The sequence below is a fragment of the Bufo gargarizans genome, chromosome 1 (assembly GCF_014858855.1).
Source record: "Bufo gargarizans isolate SCDJY-AF-19 chromosome 1, ASM1485885v1, whole genome shotgun sequence".
NCBI lineage: Eukaryota > Metazoa > Chordata > Amphibia > Anura > Bufonidae > Bufo > Bufo gargarizans.
This window is the reverse complement of record NC_058080.1, coordinates 272,202,167-272,224,767: the sequence shown is the minus strand read 5'-3', so window position 1 is coordinate 272,224,767 and position 22,601 is coordinate 272,202,167. Positions and strand designations below refer to the sequence as shown.

Here is a 22,601-nt window from a genome sequence, read left to right as displayed (position 1 = left end):
ACGTCGTTACGGATAACTTCTCTAGAGTCATCAAGCAAATCCATAAGCCTGGAAACACCTGAAAAAAAAAAAAATCATCATACAATTTAAAAATACATAAAATAACATTGGTCACAAACCAAGATTTATTATGCGATACAAGTTGAACAATCGCTACTGATGTATTTCTCTTCAGCCCTTAAATTTGCACTTTGGGTGCTATTAAAGAACATCAGCATGATCAACCCTATTTAACCAGGCCTGGTAGAGTTGATCATGCTGAATACTATTATACCATTCTCTTGTCTCTAGGGTCAATAGCTGCAGCGATACATAACTTTTTATATTTACGCAAATGTCCTACTTTGAGGAACAAGGGGCTGGCCATAGGGCTTGGAGCACCGCTAATAGTACGCCCTTGCGCTCTGTGCACTCCACTTTGCCTTTTGACTGATAGGGCTAGAACTCTTATCTAACCCTGTGTGCTGACTCCTGTCCCTACAGACAAAAGGAGGGTATCACTTTACTTAGGATGGTCAACTCTACCTGATTTAACAGGGTTGATCATGCTGACAGAAGAGCTTTAAAGGGGTTGTCCCACTTCATAAAATAGGTTTTATCTAATCTATTTACCCCCACACAACATATCTTCCTATCCATGTTATTATCCAAAAGCTACCTTTCATTCAAAAAATCATGTAAAGCGATTCCTTTGTTGTTTTCTGTATCCCATGGATACGGCCTCTTTCGTCCGGCCGCATCGCTGTGCCGCGCCTGCGCACAACGGCTGAACAAGTACTCGGGCCGCCTCTCCATTCCTACAAGTACGCGCACGCCCGCGCATGCGCAAATACAGCAGGCGGGTGCCGGAATCAAATAGCCGGCACCCGACCTCTATGACAGGGAGCGGGACCTTAGGGGTTAACTGCCGCTGATCGCAGCCCCCTATCATAGAGGTCGGGTGCCGGCTATTTCACTCCGGCACCCACCTCCTGCATTTGTATTAACATTGGTGGCGCAGTGCGCCCCCCCCCCCCCAGTATAATATACATTCAGTGCGGCCACCCCCCCCCCCCCCCAGTATAATATACATTCAGTGCGGCCACCCCCCCCCCCCCAGTATAATATACATTCAGTGCGGCCACCCCCCCCAGTATAATATACATTCAGTGCGGCCACCCCCCCCCCAGTATAATATACATTCAGTGCGGACCCCCCCAGTATAATATACATTGGTGGCGCAGTGGGAAGTGCCAATGAGGGTTAAAAAAATAAATAAAAAATTAACTCACCTCCTCCAATTGTTCGCGCAGCTGCCGGTCTCCTGTTCTATCTTTAGGACCTGTGAAAGGACCTTTGGTGACGTCACTGAGCTAATCACATGGTCCATTACCATGGTGATGGATCATATGATGTACCATGTGATGACCACAGTGATGTCACCAAAGGTCCTTTCACAGGTCCTAAAGATAGAACAGGAGACCGGCAGCTGCGCGAACAATTGGAGGAGGTGAGTTAATTTTTTATTTATTTTTTTAACCCTCATTGGCACTTCCCACTGCGCCACCAATGTATATTATACTGGGGGGGTCCGCACTGAATGTATATTATACTGGGGGGGGGGGGTGGCCGCACTGAATGTATATTATACTGGGGGGGTGGCCGCACTGAATGTATATTATACTGGGGGGGGGGGGTGGCCGCACTGAATGTATATTATACTGGGGGGGGGGTGGCCGCACTGAATGTATATTATACTGGGGGGGGGGTGGCCGCACTGAATGTATATTATACTGGGGGGGGGCGGCCGCACTGAATGTATATTATACTGGGGGGGGGGGGCGCACTAAATGTATATTATACTGGGGGGGGGGGGGCCGCACTCAATGTTTATTATACTGGGGGGGGGGGCGGGACCTCACATACGGCTCCATGTGGATGACCTCATACACATGAACGAGCACGCAGGGTGAGTCATGAGGAGGCGTGGCCTTCACTCAACTGCCTGAGAACCAGGAAGTTATCAGGACATCTACTGCTGATAAGATTAAAAAAGCAAAGTGGGACAACCCCTTTAAGTTAATGCAATTAAACTCACTATAGAGCTTTGTTTCACATCTAATGGTAGTGTGCCACACGTCAAAACTGTGAATGTTATACCATGAATTGATACGGTGTGGTTATTGGTCATACCTTTTATTTAATTTTATTTTATTTTTAACAAATGAAACATGTGGAACCTGCACAGCCAATAACAGCATCTCAAAATCGCAGCAATTTGTGGTTAGCACAATACCGCAACGTGTGAACCCAGCTTTAGGGTATCACATTGATGGTGGAATTTAAAGAGGTCTCTCATATTGACAAGTTATCTCTGAATCATATCTAGGCCGTTGTAGATTGCATATAAGATGGCGATTTCAAGATTCAGTGAAGCAGATGTCACTTACCCATAGGGCTAACCAAAATAATCTGCTGAACTTGAGGTCCCTGCTGTTTCATAAGACTTGTGAGTAGTTTTACACCCGGCCAACGTACATGGAAATCAAATTCCTGCAAAAGCAATTGAAGAAAAGATGAATCGTGTGTGTGTGTTTTGATAGAAAAAAACTAAGATATTAGCTGGGGTAAATCCCTGAATGTGCCTGGTTAGGACACAAATAAGGCATACAACATGGCATTCAGCGATTTTCAGATGATTTTTACAAGTACTGTTCATGCTGGAACTAACAGCTGCTTTTTTAGCCTGTAGAAGGGCTAGCTTGCCTGTCTGCCTGTGTCTTAACCCTGTGCTGTGTACAAGACAGAAGTGGTGAAAAACTCGTCCGTCTAGGTAACTAGGAGCAGCACACTATATGTGTAGGGTCTGCTCTCCTGAATGTAGATAGGTAGGTTTAGCGTGCCTGACTGAGACCACCTTGGCGCGGGTAGGCGGGTACAGATGTGTTTTGATCAAAATATATTGGCAGAGAGTCTCAGATTTTATCATATCAGAATGAGGGCTCGGTTCATATATAATGTTGCATTCTTTTCCGTGACTTTTTGCCTCCCCAGTCCTTGCCAGCAGAGGACATGACACTCGGCCATGAATTGCTTGGGCAGCTGGCTATGGTGCACACTCAAAATGTACCATGGGGTGGGCTTTAGACGTGGATATTTTCAGTAGGTGGCACTATGTTATGGACAATGGAGAGAACAGCTGCGGGGAGTTTTTATGTCACGGACATGATAAACTGAGATCTATAGACCACTATTGCTAGCATAGACCCCAGATTGTAGTGTTCAGAACACTAGCCCCTTTATTCACATCATGCAAAAGATTAAGAGCCGAGATCTAACCTGGGCAGAATAACCAACCTGGATAGAAAGCTTATGAACTGGGGCCTGACCAAGTACCATAAAATAACATTTAGTGGCGACTTAGGCTTTAGCTACGGATATAACTAGATTTCAAATTTCTCTTTACGAAGACTAACCTCTAAAATAGACAGTATCATTGTGACGTTCTCCTGTTTGATGAACATTTCTGTGAACTGGACTCCCAGATCATCCGTCTGAACTTGCTGGTTCTCTTCTGTCAAATGAATCAGGAAAAGTATTAGGAGGACAATGGCAGATCTTTGTAGTTCACACAAGAAAGGTTAGTGGTTCTATAAATACATTATTCTTCTCCTAGAAAATACCTTTGGAGAGGTTATCCCCCAAAAATGTATTTACATATTCGATGACATCACACACCAGCATGTGAATTTTATCAGTGTACACAGATTCTGTGAAGATTACAGTATTGCTATACAGTCTCATAACTGTTCAGTGTCCTACCTTCTGTACTCTGTATTGGTAGACATGCTTTTGCAGTCTATTTCCTTGGGTAGAGGTGGAGGATCCATAATTTGAGCAGGCTATGCAATAAGTCTTTGGCATCTCTGCTTGTCAAGCGACCAGACACAGTAACATACTCTGCTTCCCTGACAAGCAGAGAAGAACTAGCACCCGCAAAATAATTTCCATCTTCTCTGCTTGTCACAGAAGTGAAGTGGGTACTATGTTAGTTAGTGAAGGTAACAGGACTTAACAAGCAGCAGAACAAGCCCCCCTGGAACTGCGGCGCTGATGGGTTGACAAGGGCATTCAATAAAAGGTAAAACTTCACCCAAAGACATGTTTCATTTAAATCGGATATTTAGAAATTGAATTCATGGGATAATGCCTGGACTGGAGATAAGTGTCTGCATTTATTTATTTTTTATTGTACATATTTTGTAAAAGCACCAAGTCTCCTATACATTGTGCTGCTCTTCTTCCTCACATGGTTTTGGTAAGTAGACAGACACAGTTATAGCTCCCAGTAGAGCTGGGCGATATGGCCTAAAATCTATATCGCAATATAATTTGAAGCATGTACAATATAACGATATATCGTCAGATATTTTCTCCTGTATGTATACAAATTACATGGCCAGCATCATCCATGTCCCCCAGCCAGCGCCATCAGCCCCATGCCATTGCCATTTGCAATCATCAAGCTTAAAAAAGGCTACTATGTAGCCGAAACGTTGCTGTTTTTGGACCTTTTGTACTGTCTCATCCACCACTTGTGAATAAACCTTGTTGGATTGGAGAGGCTGCCACCACCTTTGTTTTGAATATTGTCGCGTTGACCCCTATGGATCTGGTGGGGCCTTGGATTGGCTGATGCATTCCTAAAGTTCCACGCAAGGGTACTGTTGTGCTGCTCTATATAATACATTGTCAATCCTGAGGATAGGTCATCAGTAGTAAACTCCCAGAAAACCCCTTTTAAGATTAAAAAAGAAAGGTCTGCTTCTTTTTTTTTTTTTTTTCTCATAAAAAGTGCCACTCATGTCCACAAGCTGTGTCTGGTATTGCATTCACTTAAATGAGATTTTCGTCATTATCACATCGATGGGGGTCCAACTCCCATCACACCCCGCCAATCACCTGTTTGACGAGGCTGCAGCACTCTGGTCTCTTCCTAGGCCAGTGACATCACGTTCATCTGTCACATGGTCTAGGTGCAGCTCAGTCCCATTCAAGTGAATATAGCTGAGCTGCAATACCAAGCACAGCCACTATCCAATGGTCGGCGCACAAGTTTACCAAGAGCAATAAATGGCCTCAGATCACAGCTATATATTGCAATGATCCCAAACAGAGGGCAGGGCGTATCTGTTAGGGTTAAAACAGAAATAAGCAGCATACCGCAGGGTGAGTACGTCAGACCCCTGTAAATTGGAGGCTCACATCTATAAGTTGTGCTCGTTTAGGCACAACTCTAATGTAAGCGTATCAGAATCGCAAAAAGTTGTATGGGATGCAGCCGCAGTCACACGAACTTCAAGGACAGGTGCCCAGTCTTCCGAGGAGATATGTAGAGTTGAGAATGATGGACTGCCAGGCGCAAAGGACCACATCAACTGTAGTGCGATCAATGGATTCTTTTTATTGCAAACAAAACGCAATAAAAAGAATCCATATTGCATGACAGTTGATGTGGTCCTTTGTGCCTGGCAGTCCATCATTCTCAAATCTACATTGCAATGAGGCGTAAAAGGTTTTGGTTTTTTAATGGATTAGTTCAGTAAGGATCTACATGGAAGTGGAAGAGCAACACAAGACAAAGCTAAACCAACACCAGGGTGGTAAGAGGGAAAGCAGGGTGAGGACTACAACACCATGCAGACACTAAATTTTACCTTCAGATTCGGCTGCAAAGACATGAAAGAAAGAAAGATGATAAGTTTACAAAACAGGAAGGCTACAATTAACAATTTAACACATCCAGTGGTGACTGTAGCATGCCATGTTAATAAAGCAACATTTTATCATATACCACACACTGCAATACTATTAACTGCGACAAATCAATGTCAGCCATGATGCCGTAGCGGTGGGCATGCGTGTGAGGTCACCAACAGAAGCAGCCTGTCTGTTTGCCAGAAGCAATGTGTTCTTAGGTGGTAGTTCACCTGTATCTCTGGGAAGGAGGCTCCATGAAGGGAATCGATCAACTGCATGAATAATTTGGTACAGGAGTGGTGGGGGAAACATAAGGGAGCAAAATCAGAGTAGTAGGACGTAAATGGCCAATTCCTGAATATTAACATCAATCAAAAACGAATATAAAATTATTGGCTGCATCTATGGGCATCTCCTGGGCGTCAGGACTGACAAGGGAATTCTCCATGTAGCATCTTCTACCAGTTGACCACTTTGATCAGTACATGGTAGGATGTATCCTCTTCCCTTGTCCCAATACGCCTTAATATAAATTATAGGCCATAAAAGAACTCACTAAAGACTCTACCCTGCTGTAGTTCCTCAAGACGAATCACTGTCTAAGGTCTCCACCTATTGGAAACATTAGGATTTGTGTCCCTAAGCCAAGAAACAATGGGAAGAAAATGGGGAAAAGTCAGCATGGGCAGGGTCCACTCCAACATGGTCTATGCGGAGATACCTGCTCAGCCTGCTGACTCTCCTCTGCTTCTTCTCTACTACGCACGTTCTGTCCCACTCAAAGGCAAATCAGGGAACAAGTCACCATCATTTTCCCAACGAGTGAGGACTCCAGCAAGGGGACTTCCATCCATCAGACATTTTTTTATATGTCCTGAGGTATGCAAGTGAAATCAGCAGCATATTCCAAGCCCATACAATATTAGATTATAGGGAGCACAGCGGCTGAAGTCTTGGTTCCTCAGACATATCTCAAAAAGAAACAGACTGCAGCACTTTACACAGGATAGGCACTAACTGTAGCGAGAACAGAGGTGCCTAGAAGGAAGGGTAAAGATTTAACCCAGGCATCCTTAAACTGCGGCCCTCCAGCTGTTGCAAAACTACAACTCCCAGCATGCCCGAACAGCCTTATAGGTATCAGCCTACAGCACGGCATTGTGGGAGTTGTAGTTTTACAATAGCTGGAGGGCCGCAGTTTGAGGATGCCTAATTTAACCCATTTAGAGCCAGACGTCAGTTACATGTTTCAGCCCAAGTTCAGACTCCGTTCATAGGCATGATACTGGATCATTTTCCTCAATAAGTGACCAAGTCTAATATTTTTTACTTATTTGTTGGATTTGGTTATTTTTATCTACTGTTAGGACTTGTGGAAAAATCTGATGTAGTTTTAGATCAAATTTAGAAAATTCTGAAGGGTTCACAAACTTTTCAGCACCACTCTACTGGTGTAGAGCTGGCCATACACATTATACATTTGCGTGTTACACTAACGTGTCTCGAGGAGCTCTCAACTCTCCTCCGACAGATATCAGGGGAGACAAGGATTGGGTGAAATTTTCCCTGATCCTTTGGTTCTCCGGTGAGATAAGCCACCACCGGAACTGTCTAGAAGAGGCTTTATCTGTTCCTCCCATACAATACACAAATATTCGGCCAAGTCGAAGCCATGAGAGCAATTGAACGTGTATGGGAAGCTTAAGAAAGAATAAGATAGGCATAATGTATACAAAGCTATCAATGTAGGAAAGAAACTTCTGGCTCTATGACAGACAGGCGCTTTCTGTTAGATAAATAATGTAAAAAATAAAATAAAAATAATTTCTGTGGATGATGGTAGTGTTATTTGAGAAACCTTAACTCAAAACCATAACTACTAATGAAAAGTGAGTTATATACATGATGTAGGCGAGACCCATGACTTACCTGCCTCTTCCACATCATTGGATATGACGTTGTATAGAGTATCCAGAGCATAGCCAATAATTTCAGAATCAGCACTGAAAGATAACATGCAATCTGATCAGATAATCCACTTCACATGTAAGGCCTTGCTCACATTGTTTTTGGTGTAATTTTTCCATCTATGCAGCCGAGTCCCAAAAAGAGGTGAATAAGAAGTCTTGGCTTTATACTTTCCTCTCCTAAGGATCCACTCTTCTCTCCATGGGAGAACAGAAGTCACACATGGACAGGTAGATATTTCACTGAACTTAGGGTACATTCACATGACGGTGTAAAAAATGTCAGCTAAAAACAAACAGTCAGCTTTTAACACTTTTTTTTTCCACCGATGCCTTTTTGAAAAACGGACGTTAAAAACGGTCCCCTTCAATTGTATGGGGGCTGTTGGTCACAGGAAACGGTAGATAGAACATGTTCTATTTTTTAGTTTCCGTTATTCACTAGCGGTCATAGAAACCGCCGTGTGAATAACCCCATAGCCTACCTTTGTTTTTAAAACGGACGTGTGGCCATTTTTCGTGTGAATGTAGCCTTAGATGTTGACCAGGACTGACCCCTTTAAAGTGGTTATCCCACAAAGTTAAAACTCTTTTTTTAACTCATTGAAAATGGGCCAATTGGACAGAACATTAGTCAATCAGAACATAGTGGCCTCTACTAGTGATTGGGGGAAGACCAGGTTGGGTATGAACAATAGTTGGATTGTTGGGTGTTTCGATAATTACTGTTATAGCAAAACTGTATGTTCAAACAGCCTGAAAGCATATCAGCTACATTTCTGAGATCAAATACAATGGAAAAGAGCAGAGATCTAGAGTGGAGCTAACAGAAAGTGACTCAACACATCTTGTGTTACATCAGCAACAATCCTGCACCCTCAGCTATAGCTACCGATTGATATATCTACACTTCAGCCCAAGAAGATGCATCCTTGGGGGGTTACCCTGCACACACCTGACTTCCCACTGTGAGCACATAAAAGTACATGGTGTAGCCCACGGGGACCAAGAAGTCACTTGATAATTTCTACATTAGAAGAAATGCCACCAAAAGCTTGAACTTGATGGACCTAGGTCTTTTCTCAACTCTCCAAAGAAGAAGTGTCTCTTACCGGTCAGTCTGTAATACGTTCAGCAGATGGTCCATGGCCTGAGTGCCCACTTCAAGACGATATTTCTGCTCAAAGAAAGGAACACAGATTTTTTTTTTTTCGGGTTGTCTTTGAACAATGGGCCTTGTTCATCAAGACTGTCAAAAAGAAAAACGGTCTTGGTTGCCCTTAACAACAGTTGAAAGCAGAGCTCTGATTGGATTAGACAATTTTGATAAGTCTGCCCTTATCTGTCAAACATTGTAAAGGAGCATTCACACTGCAGTGTACATGAGTCTACTTTCACCCTCGCGTTTTGGCTTTCCGTTTGCGAGATCCGCTCAGGGCTCTCACAAGCGGTCCAAAACAGGTCAGTTTGCATTCTGAATGGGAAAGGGGGGAGTGATTTGAATGTTTATTTTTTTATTTTTAACAATTAGGAAACTATAACAAGCAATTATTAGATTGCTTCTTTCATAGACTCCGTAGGAACTAATGTGCAGCAGCCTCCTGTCACACAGGAGGACAGGGGATGCTGCACACTACATCCAGCGTCCCTGATCCTTGCCGGGGGGAACCGGAGCACACCCAGAAACGCGCGCTTCCGAGTTTTAGCGTGTGCAGATGCTGTGGTCAGGTTTAACTACGGCATCTGAAGGCTTGAAAGTTTGTGTCCAGCATTACCGCCAGTCGTAGATATGAAACAGCAGGCACCCAGCGGCTATTGCGCCCGCTGCTCTTGTGAGCAGGTGCAATCATTTAAAGGGATTGTCCAAGTTATATTTATTGATGACCTATCCCCAGGATAGCTCATCAATATCAGATCGGAGTGGGTCCGACACCCGGCACCCCCTCCGATCAGCTGTTTGAAGAGGAGACTGGCACGGTGTCAGCACTGCCTCCTCTTCACTGTTTACCTTCTAGCCGTTGCATCTGCAGTGGTGAGCAGGTGTAATTACACCCAAGCCTTCCTATTGAAATGAATGGGACGGCTTGGGTGTAATTACACCTGCTCACCACTGCAGATGCAACGGCTAGAAGGTAAACAGTGAAGAGGAGGCAGCGCTGACACCGTGCGAGTCTCCTCTTCAAATAGCTGATCGGAGGGGGTGCCGAGTGTCGGACCCCCTCCGATCTGATATTGATGACCTATCCTGGGGATAGGTCATCAATAAATATAACTTGGACAACCCCTTTAAGTCTCGGCCAGCGCAGTACATGTAAGGTGCAGGTCAGGAAGGGGTTAATACTGTAGTTTTCCCCTATAAGCCACTCGGATGACTAGCAAACGTGGTCAATCACTCCAAAAGTGATGTCATCAGACTGACAGAAGCAGACGGAACAACACAATTCAAACGGATGATAAATTAGTGTAGTGATTATTATATACAATAATTTACATTGTGAGATTTTCTATCCGTATAGAGACCGGCACACAACCAAATAAATCCACGCGCTCAGTCAGTAACAGACCTTGGACAAGGATTTGAGGGCTCGTACGGCATCTCTTCGGTCATCAAGTAAGGTCGATGAAGCAACTCTGTCACAAAGCTTTTGGATCTGGGAAAGGGAAGACGAGGGATAATTAACATATTTGTAAAGAAAAATAAACTAGATTTACCAATCCTATGGGCTGTGTAGACCTGCACCACATTTATCACAGTGGATCAGGCTGGATGATGTGCTGCAGGGATAGACACTTTTCTCTGACTCAATACCAACTATTGGTTGGCTTATTTCAACAGATTTTTCTGCCAGAACTGCGACATAATTTGGCGAAAAATGGCGTAACATAGGCCAGCCCTCTTTCACATGAAACTCCATCCCTTTCCGCTAAGGCCCAATCCATTGCTGCACAGTATGTAGTACTGTTCAGTCTACAGAAGATGTCAACACACTACAAGCTGACATGAACGCTCTGAGTGATTGGGCATCAACTTGGCAAATGAGGTTCAATGTGGACAAATGTAAAGTTATGCATCTTGGTAGTAATAATCTCTGTGCTTCATATGTTCTAGGTGATGTAGCACTGGGAGAGTCACTTATAGAGAAGGATTTGGGTGTCCTTGTGGATGGTAGATTAAATTACAGCTTACAATGTCAATCAGCTGCTTCTAAGGCCACCAGGATATTGTCATGCATTAAACGAGGTATGGACTCGCGGGGCAGGGATGTAATATTACCACTTTACAAAGCGCTGGTGCGGCCTCATGTGCAATGTGCAGTTCAGTTCTGGGCACCAGTCCATAGAAAGGATGCACTGCAGCTGGAAAAAGTACAAAGGAGAGCGACTAAACTGATAAGGGGCATGAAGGGTCTTAGTTATGAAGAAAGATTAAAAGAACTTAATTTATTTAGTCTTGAGAAGAGACGTCTAAGGGGGGGACATGATTAACCTATACAAATATATAAATGGGTCATACAAAAAAAAAAATACGGTGAAAAACTGTCTCCGACTGGAGAAGAAAAAGTTCAGTCTCCAGAAGCGTCAAAGCTTCTTTACTGTAAGAACAGTGAATCTGTGGAATAGACTTCCTCAGGACGTGGTCACAGCAGGAACAGTGGACAGTTTTAAAAAGGGTTTAGATGAATTCTTAAAAGTAAATGACATAAATGCTTATGAAAACGTGTAGAAATCTGCTAAATGGATTGCATACAACACCATACTTTTTTGCTATCCCATAACAGGTCTGTTTTTTCCATGCCTCCCAATGACACCGAAAAACTCAACCAATGACAACCAAACTTCACTTTTTTTTCCTATGTTTGCCTTGTTTCTGTAAAATGTAAAGAATGGATCCATCCCCAAAAAATTGATATCAGGTTTGCATACATTTTTTGCAATAGACCCAGTTTCTCTTAAAAACAGATTCCCTGCTGGAAAAAAAAAAACATGAGGTGAAATCACCCTTACTTGTTCCACATTCCCTTTTTCTATTTTTTGATATCTTGCCCCTGTAATTCAAGTCACCTCTCTTGATTTGGTCAGTCTTGGGACACTCTACAACCTATTGGCGGCCGGACAAAAACTGTAGCTGGACCCTGCTAACACTAATGTGAAAGTAGCCTAAGCTCCATTTAAAAGAAAGAAATAGACATCATCATGTAAACGGTATGGGTACGAACAAGCGTATTAATCTTGCAACTGCTCTACCCTCCATATGAAGCTGCAATGAAGAACGGATAAGTACCTACCTGCAAGATCCAGCCAGCCAGGCTTTATTTAGCTGGCTAAATAGAGCCCAGCCGGGAGAACTGGAGTGGTGGCACAGGATCTGGCAGGTAAGTACTTGCCTGTTCTTCATTGAAGCTTGATCAGGAGCGTTGTCTGGTTCCATTGTTACGGTTTAACGTATATAGTTTGCATTCATTGACAGCACATCCCTGTGGAGATGTGCAGCAGAAGAGATTCAGTCAACAAGTATTTGCTGACCACTGGGCATGCTTACACGGGGCAAAGATTGGGAACAAACAATCGTAGGTATATCTGATCCCCAATCATCAATGGGCCTTTACTCGGACAAGACTCTCCTCGTTGTGGTCACTTTCATCCTCTCAATACTTTGTTACCATACTTGCCCTTTACATTCCATGAACCTGGACAATCTTGAGGATGAGCTCTTTCATCACAAGGCCCCCCATGTTCAGTAATTTATATATGTAGGACCATTGGCATGTGACAGCTGCTAGATCAGCTGCCAGGAACAGTTGCCAGCCATGAAAAGCTTGAAAGCTCAAAGCTGCACAACTTTTTTCTTTTATTATCCTTCAGGAACATGAAAGTTGCAACCAAACTTTCACGAGAGGGGCACTCATCAAAATATCATGGATGGAATGAACTAAGTGCTCTTGAAAGTCTCTGTATCTCCCACAGGAGAGGTTGACCAGGATTTTAAGAAGTCTAAGGCTACTTTCACACTTGCGCTTGATCGGATCCGTTCTGAACGGATCCGATCATATTAATGCAGACGGAGGCTCCGTTCAGTACCGATCCGTCTGCATTAATAACTTAGAAAAAATTCTAAGTGTGAAAGTAGCCTGAGCGGATCCGTTCAGACTTTCAATGTAAAGTCAATGGGGGACGGATCCGCTTGAAGATTGAGCCATATGGTGTCATCTTCAAGCGGATCCGTTCCCATTGACTTACATTGTAAGTCTGGACGGATCCGCATGCCTCCGCACGGCCAGGCGGACACCCGAACGCTGCAAGCAGCGTTCAGCTGTCCGCCTGTCCGTGCGGAGGCGAGCGGAGCGGAGGCTGAACGCCGCCAGACTGATGCAGTCTGAGCGGATCCGCTCCATTCAGACTGCATCAGGGCTGGACGGAGGCGTTCGGGTCCGCTCGTGAGCCCCTTCAAACGGAGCTCACGAGCGGACCCGAACGCTAGTGTGAAAGTAGCCTAAGTGTATGAAATGAAAAATAAATGATCCATTCAAGCCCCTGCCACTCCAGTGCTGAGGGTCTGGTGGTCTCCTCCAGGCCTGCAGCAATCATGTAATGTGCATGGTGTAACCAAATGCCTCAGTACTGATGCTTACATGTACAACACGCGACCACTGGGAGAGTAATTGACCGCGCCAGTCATGTCCAATTACATTATCGCAGCACAACTGTTGATGCGTTTTCTTCCAGCAAAGCTCCCTCTGCTCCAGCGCTGCTGCAGCGATGACGTGCCAGTATACCACATGTAACCGCTGCAGCGATGACGTGCCAGTATACCACATGTAACCGCTGCAGCGATGACGTGCCAGTATACCACATGTAACCGCTGCAGTCTATCATTTCCCTGGGCAGTAGAAGGTACAAGAAAACTCATGCCAGTGACTGGTTGCAGTGGTCACATGCTGTATACAGACATGTCTCTGCTGCAGTCATGTAAACAAATCCTGGCCAGGAAGACTTGAAAGACCATGTTGGAGTGGACGGGATCGGGCCAGTAAGTATAAGTTTATTATTTTAACGTGCCAGCCAAAATAATCTCTTTATAGAGAAGCTCATTCGTGCCAACTGGTGACATTTCCCAACAGAATAGTCTAATGGAATTGGCGTTTTCTTGTAAAAAAACAAACAAAAAACTGAACAGTATAATGTACTGTAAAAACTGTAGTATGAACATAGCACACAACAAGACTATCCATTTTGCAGTCTGAAAACAACAGATCAGCGACATATGGATACCGACCGAGTGTATGCCGCAATTTGCTTATGCAACTGGCTATTCTTTCAGCCAAACGGACAAGAACAGGACACGTTCTATAATTTGCGGAACAGCCACACAGATGCGGACCCATAGAAATGAATGGGTCCGTGTGCAATCAGCAAACAAACACTGAGCAGACAAGGACCCACATCGTACACGTTTCTAATACACGCCGCATTTCAAATTCTGCTCACCTACCTTACTTACATCTGCGTAGTTGACCACTATCTGCACAGTAGAATGGGATATCCTATGGATCAGTCCAGTGTAATGTATAACCAAATAAAGCTAAATATGGCGTAAGTCACATGACCCAGGCATACATGACACCGGGCACATCCATGGGAACGAAGAAGTAGGACTAATGATTTCTATTGAGGATATTCACTCTGTGTATTTACATGGTTGCCTGTCTCCAGGTGATGTTGTCAATAAAGGTAACTAAAAAAAACAACAACAAAAAAACACCACACACAACACATTGAGGAAGATTTATCAAAAGTGCTGTAAAGGAAAGCTGGTTTAGTTGCCCATAGCAACCAATCACCTTTCATTTTTCAGAGCTCCTTTGGAAAATGGAATGAGGAATCTGATTGGTTGCTATGGGCAACTAAGCCAGTTCTACTTTACACCAGTCTTGATAAATCTCATCATAAATGTCATCTACCTCCTCTTGAGTCCCTGCGGATTGGAGTATGTCGAGCAGACCTTCCATACCATGAAATTGAGGTTAACCATCATTGAAGTAAGGGTCCATTCACACGTCTGCAAGTGTTTCTGGGATGCGCAAAACACGGACACCGGCCATGTGCGTTCTGCATTTTGCGGACCGCCCATGGCCGGCCCTGTGATAGAAATGCCTATTCTTGTCCGTGGCTGTGAATAGGACATGCTCTATCTTTTTTACGGGGCCGCGGAACTGAACTACGGATGCGGGCCACACATGGTGTGCTGTCCGCATTTTTGGTGGCCCTATTTAAATGAATTGGTCTGCTCCTGTTCCGCAAAGATTAAAGATTCCACCTCACTGAGGCCACCAGAAGCCACTCCTCCAGGCTCGTCAATTGGACCTACTGGTTACGGATACTAATGCCGGGGGGGTCTCAATCAGACCATTCAATGAGCCAGGTATTCAAATAAAATACATCTGCTCCACTGCTTTTTATTTTTATCTTATCTGTCCGGGTTTTGTATGTAGCCTGAACCTGTATAAAATTGCGATCCCTGCTATGCTTTCAGGGTGTCTGATGAAGAAAGCAGCGCGCTTTCAAAAACACGTTACATGAATAAAGCAACTCCGTGGTATCCTGTGCTCCTCAGTCTGCTTCTTTTGGATGTTTTTCTGATGAACATTCTGATGGTATCTTATCAACTAAGCTAGGCACATGCAAAAGGTATGGTACAAGTAATGTCACTATTACCCCAGCGCATTAAATGACGTCTCACTTCTATATGCTACGTTAGGGCATATGACCATTGTAGAGATGGCCCCTGTCTAAGGTGTTATCCAAAGTCTAAACATGCCCCCCAATGCCTGTGCTCCTCATATAGATTATACTTACCTGCTCCCCGACACACATGTCGCTCCTGATCCCCGAACAACCGCCACTGCATCTCCCTGTTGCGAGGATCAAAACATATGGCGACGGGGGGGAAGCAGCCAATAGCAGGCCATGACGGGAACGAGCCTCCCTAGTGTTACCTGCGATGCTAGGGAGGCTCGTCCCTATTGGCTGCCCCCTCCCCCCCCCTCACCGGATGCTTTGCCGGGATCAGGAGCAACGCGGGGGTCTGGGAGCAGTAGGTAAGTATAATCTATATGAGGGGCCCAGGCATTGGGGGGCATGTGTTAGAGTTTGGATAACCCCTTTAAGGAAATCCCTCCATTAGCCAAAGACATCAACAGCCACAGTGTAAGGGCTCATGCACACGACTGTATGCCCTCCGAGACATACGGTCTGTAAGCGGGCCATATGCCCCAGAGCAGCATTGATCGTGCACACGGGAGCACATAGCATCATAGGTTACTATGATACTGTGCGCATCGGGTCGCCCGCGGGACTATTGTCCTACACTCATATGTAACCTATGATGCTACGTGCTCCTGTGTGCACGATGCATGCCGCTCCGGGACATATGGCCCGCTCACAGACCGTATGTCTCGGAGGTCATACGGTCGTGTGCATGAGCCCTAAGACTACATTTCATCAGTTTAGGCTATGTTCACACACGGTATAAGTGTCACACTGTTGAAACAGCCTACAAATCCAAACCAAAATCCTCAATGAAATCCGTGTTACACTTTTTGCATTGCAATGAAGGAAATCTGGGTTGAAAATCCCCACCATATACGGCACGCTGAGAATACGACAATCTGCAAGATGCCTACAATCTACTGCAGGTTTTTATGCAGTGAATGGGGTTTATGAAACTCTATTCACTTCACTACTGTGCTTTTATCACGGAAATCCAGTTCCCCATCTCGCAACCACTGCGCGGTATGTCACCAGCAGACTCCAGCGACAATGACAGCTGATCCCAGGGGCTTCCAATAGCCTATCCAGGACAATATTTTCTTTATGGCTTCCTTGGCAGTGAGCAGATCACTGGGTGGACAAGACACTTAGGGCTCATGCACACGAGCGTATGTAGATTGCTGTCCGCAAAAAACACAGATGACATCCGTGTGCATTCCGTATTTTGCGTAACGGAACAGCTGGCCCCTAGTAGAGCAATTCTATATTTGTCCGTAATGCGGACAATAATAGGACATGTTCTATTTTTTTGCGGAATGGAAATACGGACATACGGTAACGGAATGCACACGGAGTAACTTCCATTTTTTTTTGTTCCGTATACAGTCCGCAAAAAAACAAACAAAAATAAACCGAAACAGACACGGGAAGAAAATAAGTTTGTGTGCATAAGCCCTTAGGATATGGCGACACATGATGGGAGGATTTTCTGCAGAGGATCGTGGGTAGAACTAAACCCTGCATTGCAAACACGCTGCGGATTGAAAACACAGTGTGAATTGAAAACCAGTTCCCGCTGCAGGTTTCAGCAACGTTTTGATAAGATTTCTGTACTCTCCTCCGCTTTGCCTGCAGATTTTCGGCACGTAATTCCACTGCAGAGAATCCGCAGCAGTCAGTAATAGAAAACTGCTTCTTTCACTCAGGGCACAGGCTGTAAGGCTGAGTTCACACGGGCGAGATTTCCGCGCGGGTGCAATGCGGTAGGTGAACGTATTGCACCCGCACTGAATCCGGCACCATTCATTTCTATGGGGCTGTGCACATGAGCGATTTTTTTCACGCATCACTTCTGCAATGCTTTAAAATCGCAGCATGCTCTATATTCTGCGTTTGTAACGCAGGACAGGCCCCATAGAAATGAATGGGGCTGAGTGAAAATCGCAAGCATCCGCAAGCAAGTGCGGATGCGGTGCGATTTTCACTCATGGTTGCTAGGTGACAGTCTATTCACTGTATTATTTTCTCTTATAACATGGTTATAAGGGAAAATAATAGCATTCTGAATACAGAATGCTTAGTACAAGGGCAATTGAGGGTTAAAAAAATAAAAAATAAATTAACTCACCTTGTCCTCTTCATCGCGCAGTTCCCGGTCTCTTCTGATGAGCTGTCGGCTAAAGGACCTTTGGTGACGTCAGATCACATGCTCCAATCACATGGTACATCACCGTGGTGATGTACCATGTGATTGGAGCATGTGATCTGACGTCACCAAAGGTCCTTTAGCCGACAGCTCATCAGAAGAGACCGGGAACTGCGCGATGAAGAGGACAAGGTGAGTTAATTTATTTTTTATTTTTTTAACCCTCAATTGCCCTTGTACTAAGCATTCTGTATTCAGAATGCTATTATTTTCCCTTATAACCATGTTATAAGGGAAAATAATACAATCTACACTACAACTAACCCAAACCTAAACTTCTGTGAAGAAGTTCGGGTCTGGGTACCACAGTCGGTTTTTTATCACGCGAGTGCAAAACACATTGCACCCGCGTGATAAACACTGAACATCGGAACGCAATCGCAGTCAAAACTGACTGCAATTGCGTACCCAATCGCGCGGGTTTGCCGCAATACACCGGGACGCATCCGGACCTAATCCGGACACGCCCGTGTGAACCCAGCCTAAGGCCTAGTTCACACGAACGTTTTTTTTGCGGGTGTACGGGCCGTTTTTTTGTGTTCCGTATACGGTCCGTATACGGAACCATTCATTTCAATGGTTCCGCAAAAAAAACGGAATGTGTTCCGTATGCCTTCCGTTTCCGTTTTTCCGTTCCGTTGAAAGATAGAGCTTGTCCTATATTTGGCCGTAAATCACGGGTCGTGGCTCCATTCAAGTCAATGGATCCGCAAAAAAAACGGAACACATACGGAAATGCATCCGTATGCCTTCCGTTTCCGTTCCGTTTTTTCTGAACCATCTATTGAAAATGTTATGGCCAGCCCAATTTTTCCTATGTAATTACTGTAAACTGTACATGGCATACGGAAAAACGGAACGGAACAACGGAACGGAAACGGAAACACAACGGAACTCAAAAACGGAACAACGGATCCGTGAAAAACGGACCGCAAAAAACTATAAAAGCCATACGTTCGTGTGAACTAGGCCTAAAGGTCCTCTTACATGGACCGATGTTTCAGGCAATTATCGGGAACGAACCAGATGCTGCCGATAATTGCCTGATGGTCAGCAGAGATGAGGGGGTTCACTTACATACAGCAATCACCTCTGCTGTATGGGGACGAGCTCATGCCCATAGAAAAGAAGCAGCAGATCCCTGTTCACACAGCACAACCCGCTGCATGGGAATGAGGATTCTAGGTGCTGGGTGAAAGACGCGAGCACCCGACGAAAGACTGTATGCTTGTTCTTTTGCTGATCACGGACACCTTTTACACCAGCGTCTCTACTAAAATAGGCCTGATTACTGGTCCATGTAAAAGGACCAGATGTGAAGGGGTGCAGCACTAGGCAGAGCATCGCCTCCTAGAAATTCTAGCATGTCACTATAGACACCATAGGAGTATTACTCTCATCAGGTACAGACAGGGCACCACTGATTCCGTTGCCTGCCCTTTGCACACAACAGTCACCATGTGGCTCCTCTCTTAGGAGATGCCTGGTCAGTATCTGCCATGTCCATGGATGGTTCATAAACCCCCACAGAATGACAAAGCCTCCTGAGATCACTGCTTCCAAGGAGCTGTCTACCTGCCGACAGGACCCGATCGGACCCATGCCCGTGACGTCATCGTGCTATATGTATTAGAAGCAGGCAGGGGCTGCTGTCACTCACAGTGTCGGCTCCAGACGGCTGCACCCCAGGGCTCTGTTGACCTCCCATCACTCCCCTTAGGAAATTCATGGTGAAGGATGCCGTCAGGTGTGAACGTGCCGGAGGAGAAGGACTCGGGGGAGGCAGATCCCCGGCACTGGACAGGCAGGGTGCAGGCCCCGGTGCTGTGGAGACGCGGCGGGGTGAAGGGTGAAGAAGGGGCGGAGGATGCGCCCAGTGTACACACAGTAGAGGTGTGATGACGTGGGCATTCAGGAATGAAAACCAGGAAGTGACTGGTGGCCGGCGCCTGCGCGGAGGACGTGGCGGTGACGTGTAAGGGCCACGTGACCCTCCCGCACAGCACACAGGCTGCTGTCGTGTCGTTGTCCCAGGACCCAGTGGGACCAGGATGCTGATGACATGTAGTGATTATATACCACAGCTCACATGTATTCCTGATAGTAGGGACCACATAGAACCTCTCATTGGCTTTTGAAATCGAGGTCGCTTCAATTAAAGGGGTTGTCCGGGTTCAGCTCATACCTCCATTTTCACCCAGGCAGCCCCCCTGACTTGAGCTTTTCGGGGTAGTTCATGCTCCGATGCTCTCCTTTGTCCTGCGCTAAATCGCACAGGGCAAACGCATTTTTAGGAGTTCCGGTGATGAACTGGGGCTCTCCATGGGGCTGCCAGGAAGCCCGTTGATGTCACCTGTACTGATAGGCGGGCTTCGGCCCTGCCCTAGCCAGTAAAATGGCTAGGGCCGCGCTAAAGCCCGCCCATAAAAGCCGGTGACGTCACCGAACACACCGGCAGTGTGTTATTGAAAACAAAAAAGGCCTGTGCCCTGCGCGATTTAGCGCAGGACAAGGGAGCGCATCGGAGCATGAGATGCTCCAATGCTAGCCTCAGGGGGGCTGCTGGGGTGAAAATAAGGGTATGTCCGGGTTCAGCTCTGAACACGGACAACCCCTTTAAAGGGGTTGACTCACTTTAGCAAATAGCATTTATCATGAAGAACAGGGATCAGCAGCCTTCAGCACTCAAGCAACTGTGGAACTACAACTCCCACCATGGACTCTGACTTGTCTGTTCTTGTAACTCTCGCAGAAGACAAAGGAGGTTTCTGGGGGTTGTAGTCTCAGAATAGAGGGAGTGCCAGAGGTTGCTGATCCCTGATGTAGACAAAGTTAATACAAGGCACTTACTAATGTATTGTGATTGTCCATATTGCTTCCCTTGCTGGCTGGATTCATTTTTCCATCACATTATACATTGCTTGTTTCCATGGTCATGACTGGTGTTGAGCGACTAGCCATCCAAAGTCTCTTTGTTCAAAACTTCGGAATAATACTGTACGGAGATTTGTCTCTGTACAGGATTAGAATGTATGGGCTCTGGTGAGCTGAAGTTATTCAATGAAGTCACGCGAGACAAAGACGGATCTCCATACAGTATGATTCTGAAGTTTTGAACAAAGCAACTTCGGATGAAGCACCCAAAGCTGGCTTCACTCAACACTAGTCATGACCACCAGCAGCAGTGGCCGTGCTTGCACACTATAGGAAAACGTACCAGCCTCTCTGGTGGCTGGAACCGTGGGAGCACGCATAGGCAGCAACTCCTGTTCTGGCCGCCTCTTAGGCTACTTTCACACTAGCGCTTTGGCTTTCCGTTTGTGAGATCCGTTTTAGGGCTCTAACAAGCGGTCTAAAACGGATCAGTTTTGCCCTAATACATTCTGAATGGAAAAGGATCTGCTCAGAATGCATCAGTTTGCCTCCGTTCAGTCACCATTCCGCTCTGGAGGCGGACACCAAAACACTGCCCGCAACGTTTTTCTGTCCGCGATGTGGTGCGGAGCAAGACATAGTGTAAGTCATTGGGGACAGATCCGTTTTCTCTGACAAAATATGACACAATAGAAGACTGATCTGTCCCCCATTGACTTTCAATGGTGTTCACGACGGATCCGTCATGGCTATAGAAGACATACTACAACCAGATCCGTTCATGACGGATGCATGCGGTTGTATTATTGTAACGGAAGCGTTTTTGCAGATCCATGACGGATCCGCAAAAAAACACTAATGTGATAGTAGCTTTATCTGGACTGCAGTGGTGGCTGGAACCCCAGGATATGATCAGTGTATAATGTGATGGAGAAATTAATCCATCCAGAAAAGGAAGCAATATGGACAATCACAATACATTAGTAAGTGCCTTGTATTAACTATATGTGATAAATGCCACATACTGAAATGAGACAAACCCTTTAAGTACAGAAAATTCAGCCCCTCTAACAGAGAAGCTCTGTAGTGTAATGGTAACTTCTGCCTGCCACACAGAAGATCTGGAGTGAAAATCCTAACGAAAACCTGTTATATAATTAGTAAAAGTCTATGTGCCCCTCCCCCAATCCATATCCAAGGCAGCTGAGGTGAATACTAATGAGACTTTTTGGATCTGGGAGGAGAAGAAGCTGAGACTTGATGCTACAGACACTCCTGTGAGTTTTGTGTCAGCATATAAAGACAGGATGCGGGTCACAGGTCGCAATTATGCTGGTGGAGTCAAAATGCACTCAGAACATCATCATCTTATTATATAATGTAGTAAGGCTCAATGCCGGTGGTATATTTTTTTTGTGTGCAATTGGAAAATCCCTTCAACCCTCTCTAGGTCTCCGCTATTGTGAGGGATGAGAATCCATTTTGTATAAACATGTCCTCCATCTTGTGTATATGGGAGATTTAGGTCAGTGTCTTGAATGGAGCTTACAGGGTTAATCTAAAAGAAGGCATGGAAAGGTCAGCTCATGTGTGTACCCACATCCCCCTTCCCCCACAGTTTCCTCTCTAGCAGACAGTAGTACCCTGTTTCCCCGAAAATAAGACAGTGTCTTATATACATTTTTGCTCCCAAACATGCGCTAGGTCTTATTTTAAGGGATGTCTTATTTTTCCATGTCACAGGGGGATCAGAGGGGGGAATCAAAATGACACAGGGGATCAGAAGGGGGAATCAAAATGGCACAGGAGAATCAGACCGGGGGGGGGGGATTACCATTTTAGTACCCCATTCTGATCCTCCTGTGTCATTTGATTCCCCCCTCTGATCCTCCCCCCCCCCCCCCGTGTCATTTTAAGTGATCCCCCTCCCCTGTGCCAGTGGACAGTGGATTATTTAGTCTCTTTACCCCTACCACCTTCACCAGACATCCCCCTCCACCTCTGTCACCCCTGTGTGTCTGTTCCACACAATGTGCCCGACTCCTGCC

The 22,601-nt window shown here is 45.4% G+C and overlaps 1 protein-coding gene across 6 annotated transcripts in view; it reads right to left on the bottom strand.

Annotated features, from left to right (window-relative positions):
• The window catches only part of USO1 (USO1 vesicle transport factor), a 58,520-nt gene extending 38,942 nt beyond the window's left edge, over positions 1-19,578 (bottom strand). For 2 of the 6 annotated variants that reach the window (XM_044303162.1, XM_044303170.1), the window contains exons 1-9: positions 19,340-19,578; positions 10,271-10,357; positions 8,819-8,883; positions 7,669-7,742; positions 5,970-6,011; positions 5,697-5,708; positions 3,456-3,553; positions 2,430-2,532; positions 3-58 (exon numbers count right to left, since the gene is read on the bottom strand). In XM_044303162.1, coding sequence (XP_044159097.1) covers positions 3-58; positions 2,430-2,532; positions 3,456-3,553; positions 5,697-5,708; positions 5,970-6,011; positions 7,669-7,742; positions 8,819-8,883; positions 10,271-10,357; positions 19,340-19,408 — 606 coding nt within the window. In that variant the 5' untranslated portion in view covers positions 19,409-19,578. The remainder of the gene's footprint in view (positions 1-2; positions 59-2,429; positions 2,533-3,455; positions 3,554-5,696; positions 5,709-5,969; positions 6,012-7,668; positions 7,743-8,818; positions 8,884-10,270; positions 10,358-19,339) is intronic. The other 4 variants (XM_044303179.1, XM_044303196.1, XM_044303187.1 and 1 more) reach the window with 2 other exon arrangements.
• Between the last annotated feature and the right edge of the window lie 3,023 nt (positions 19,579-22,601).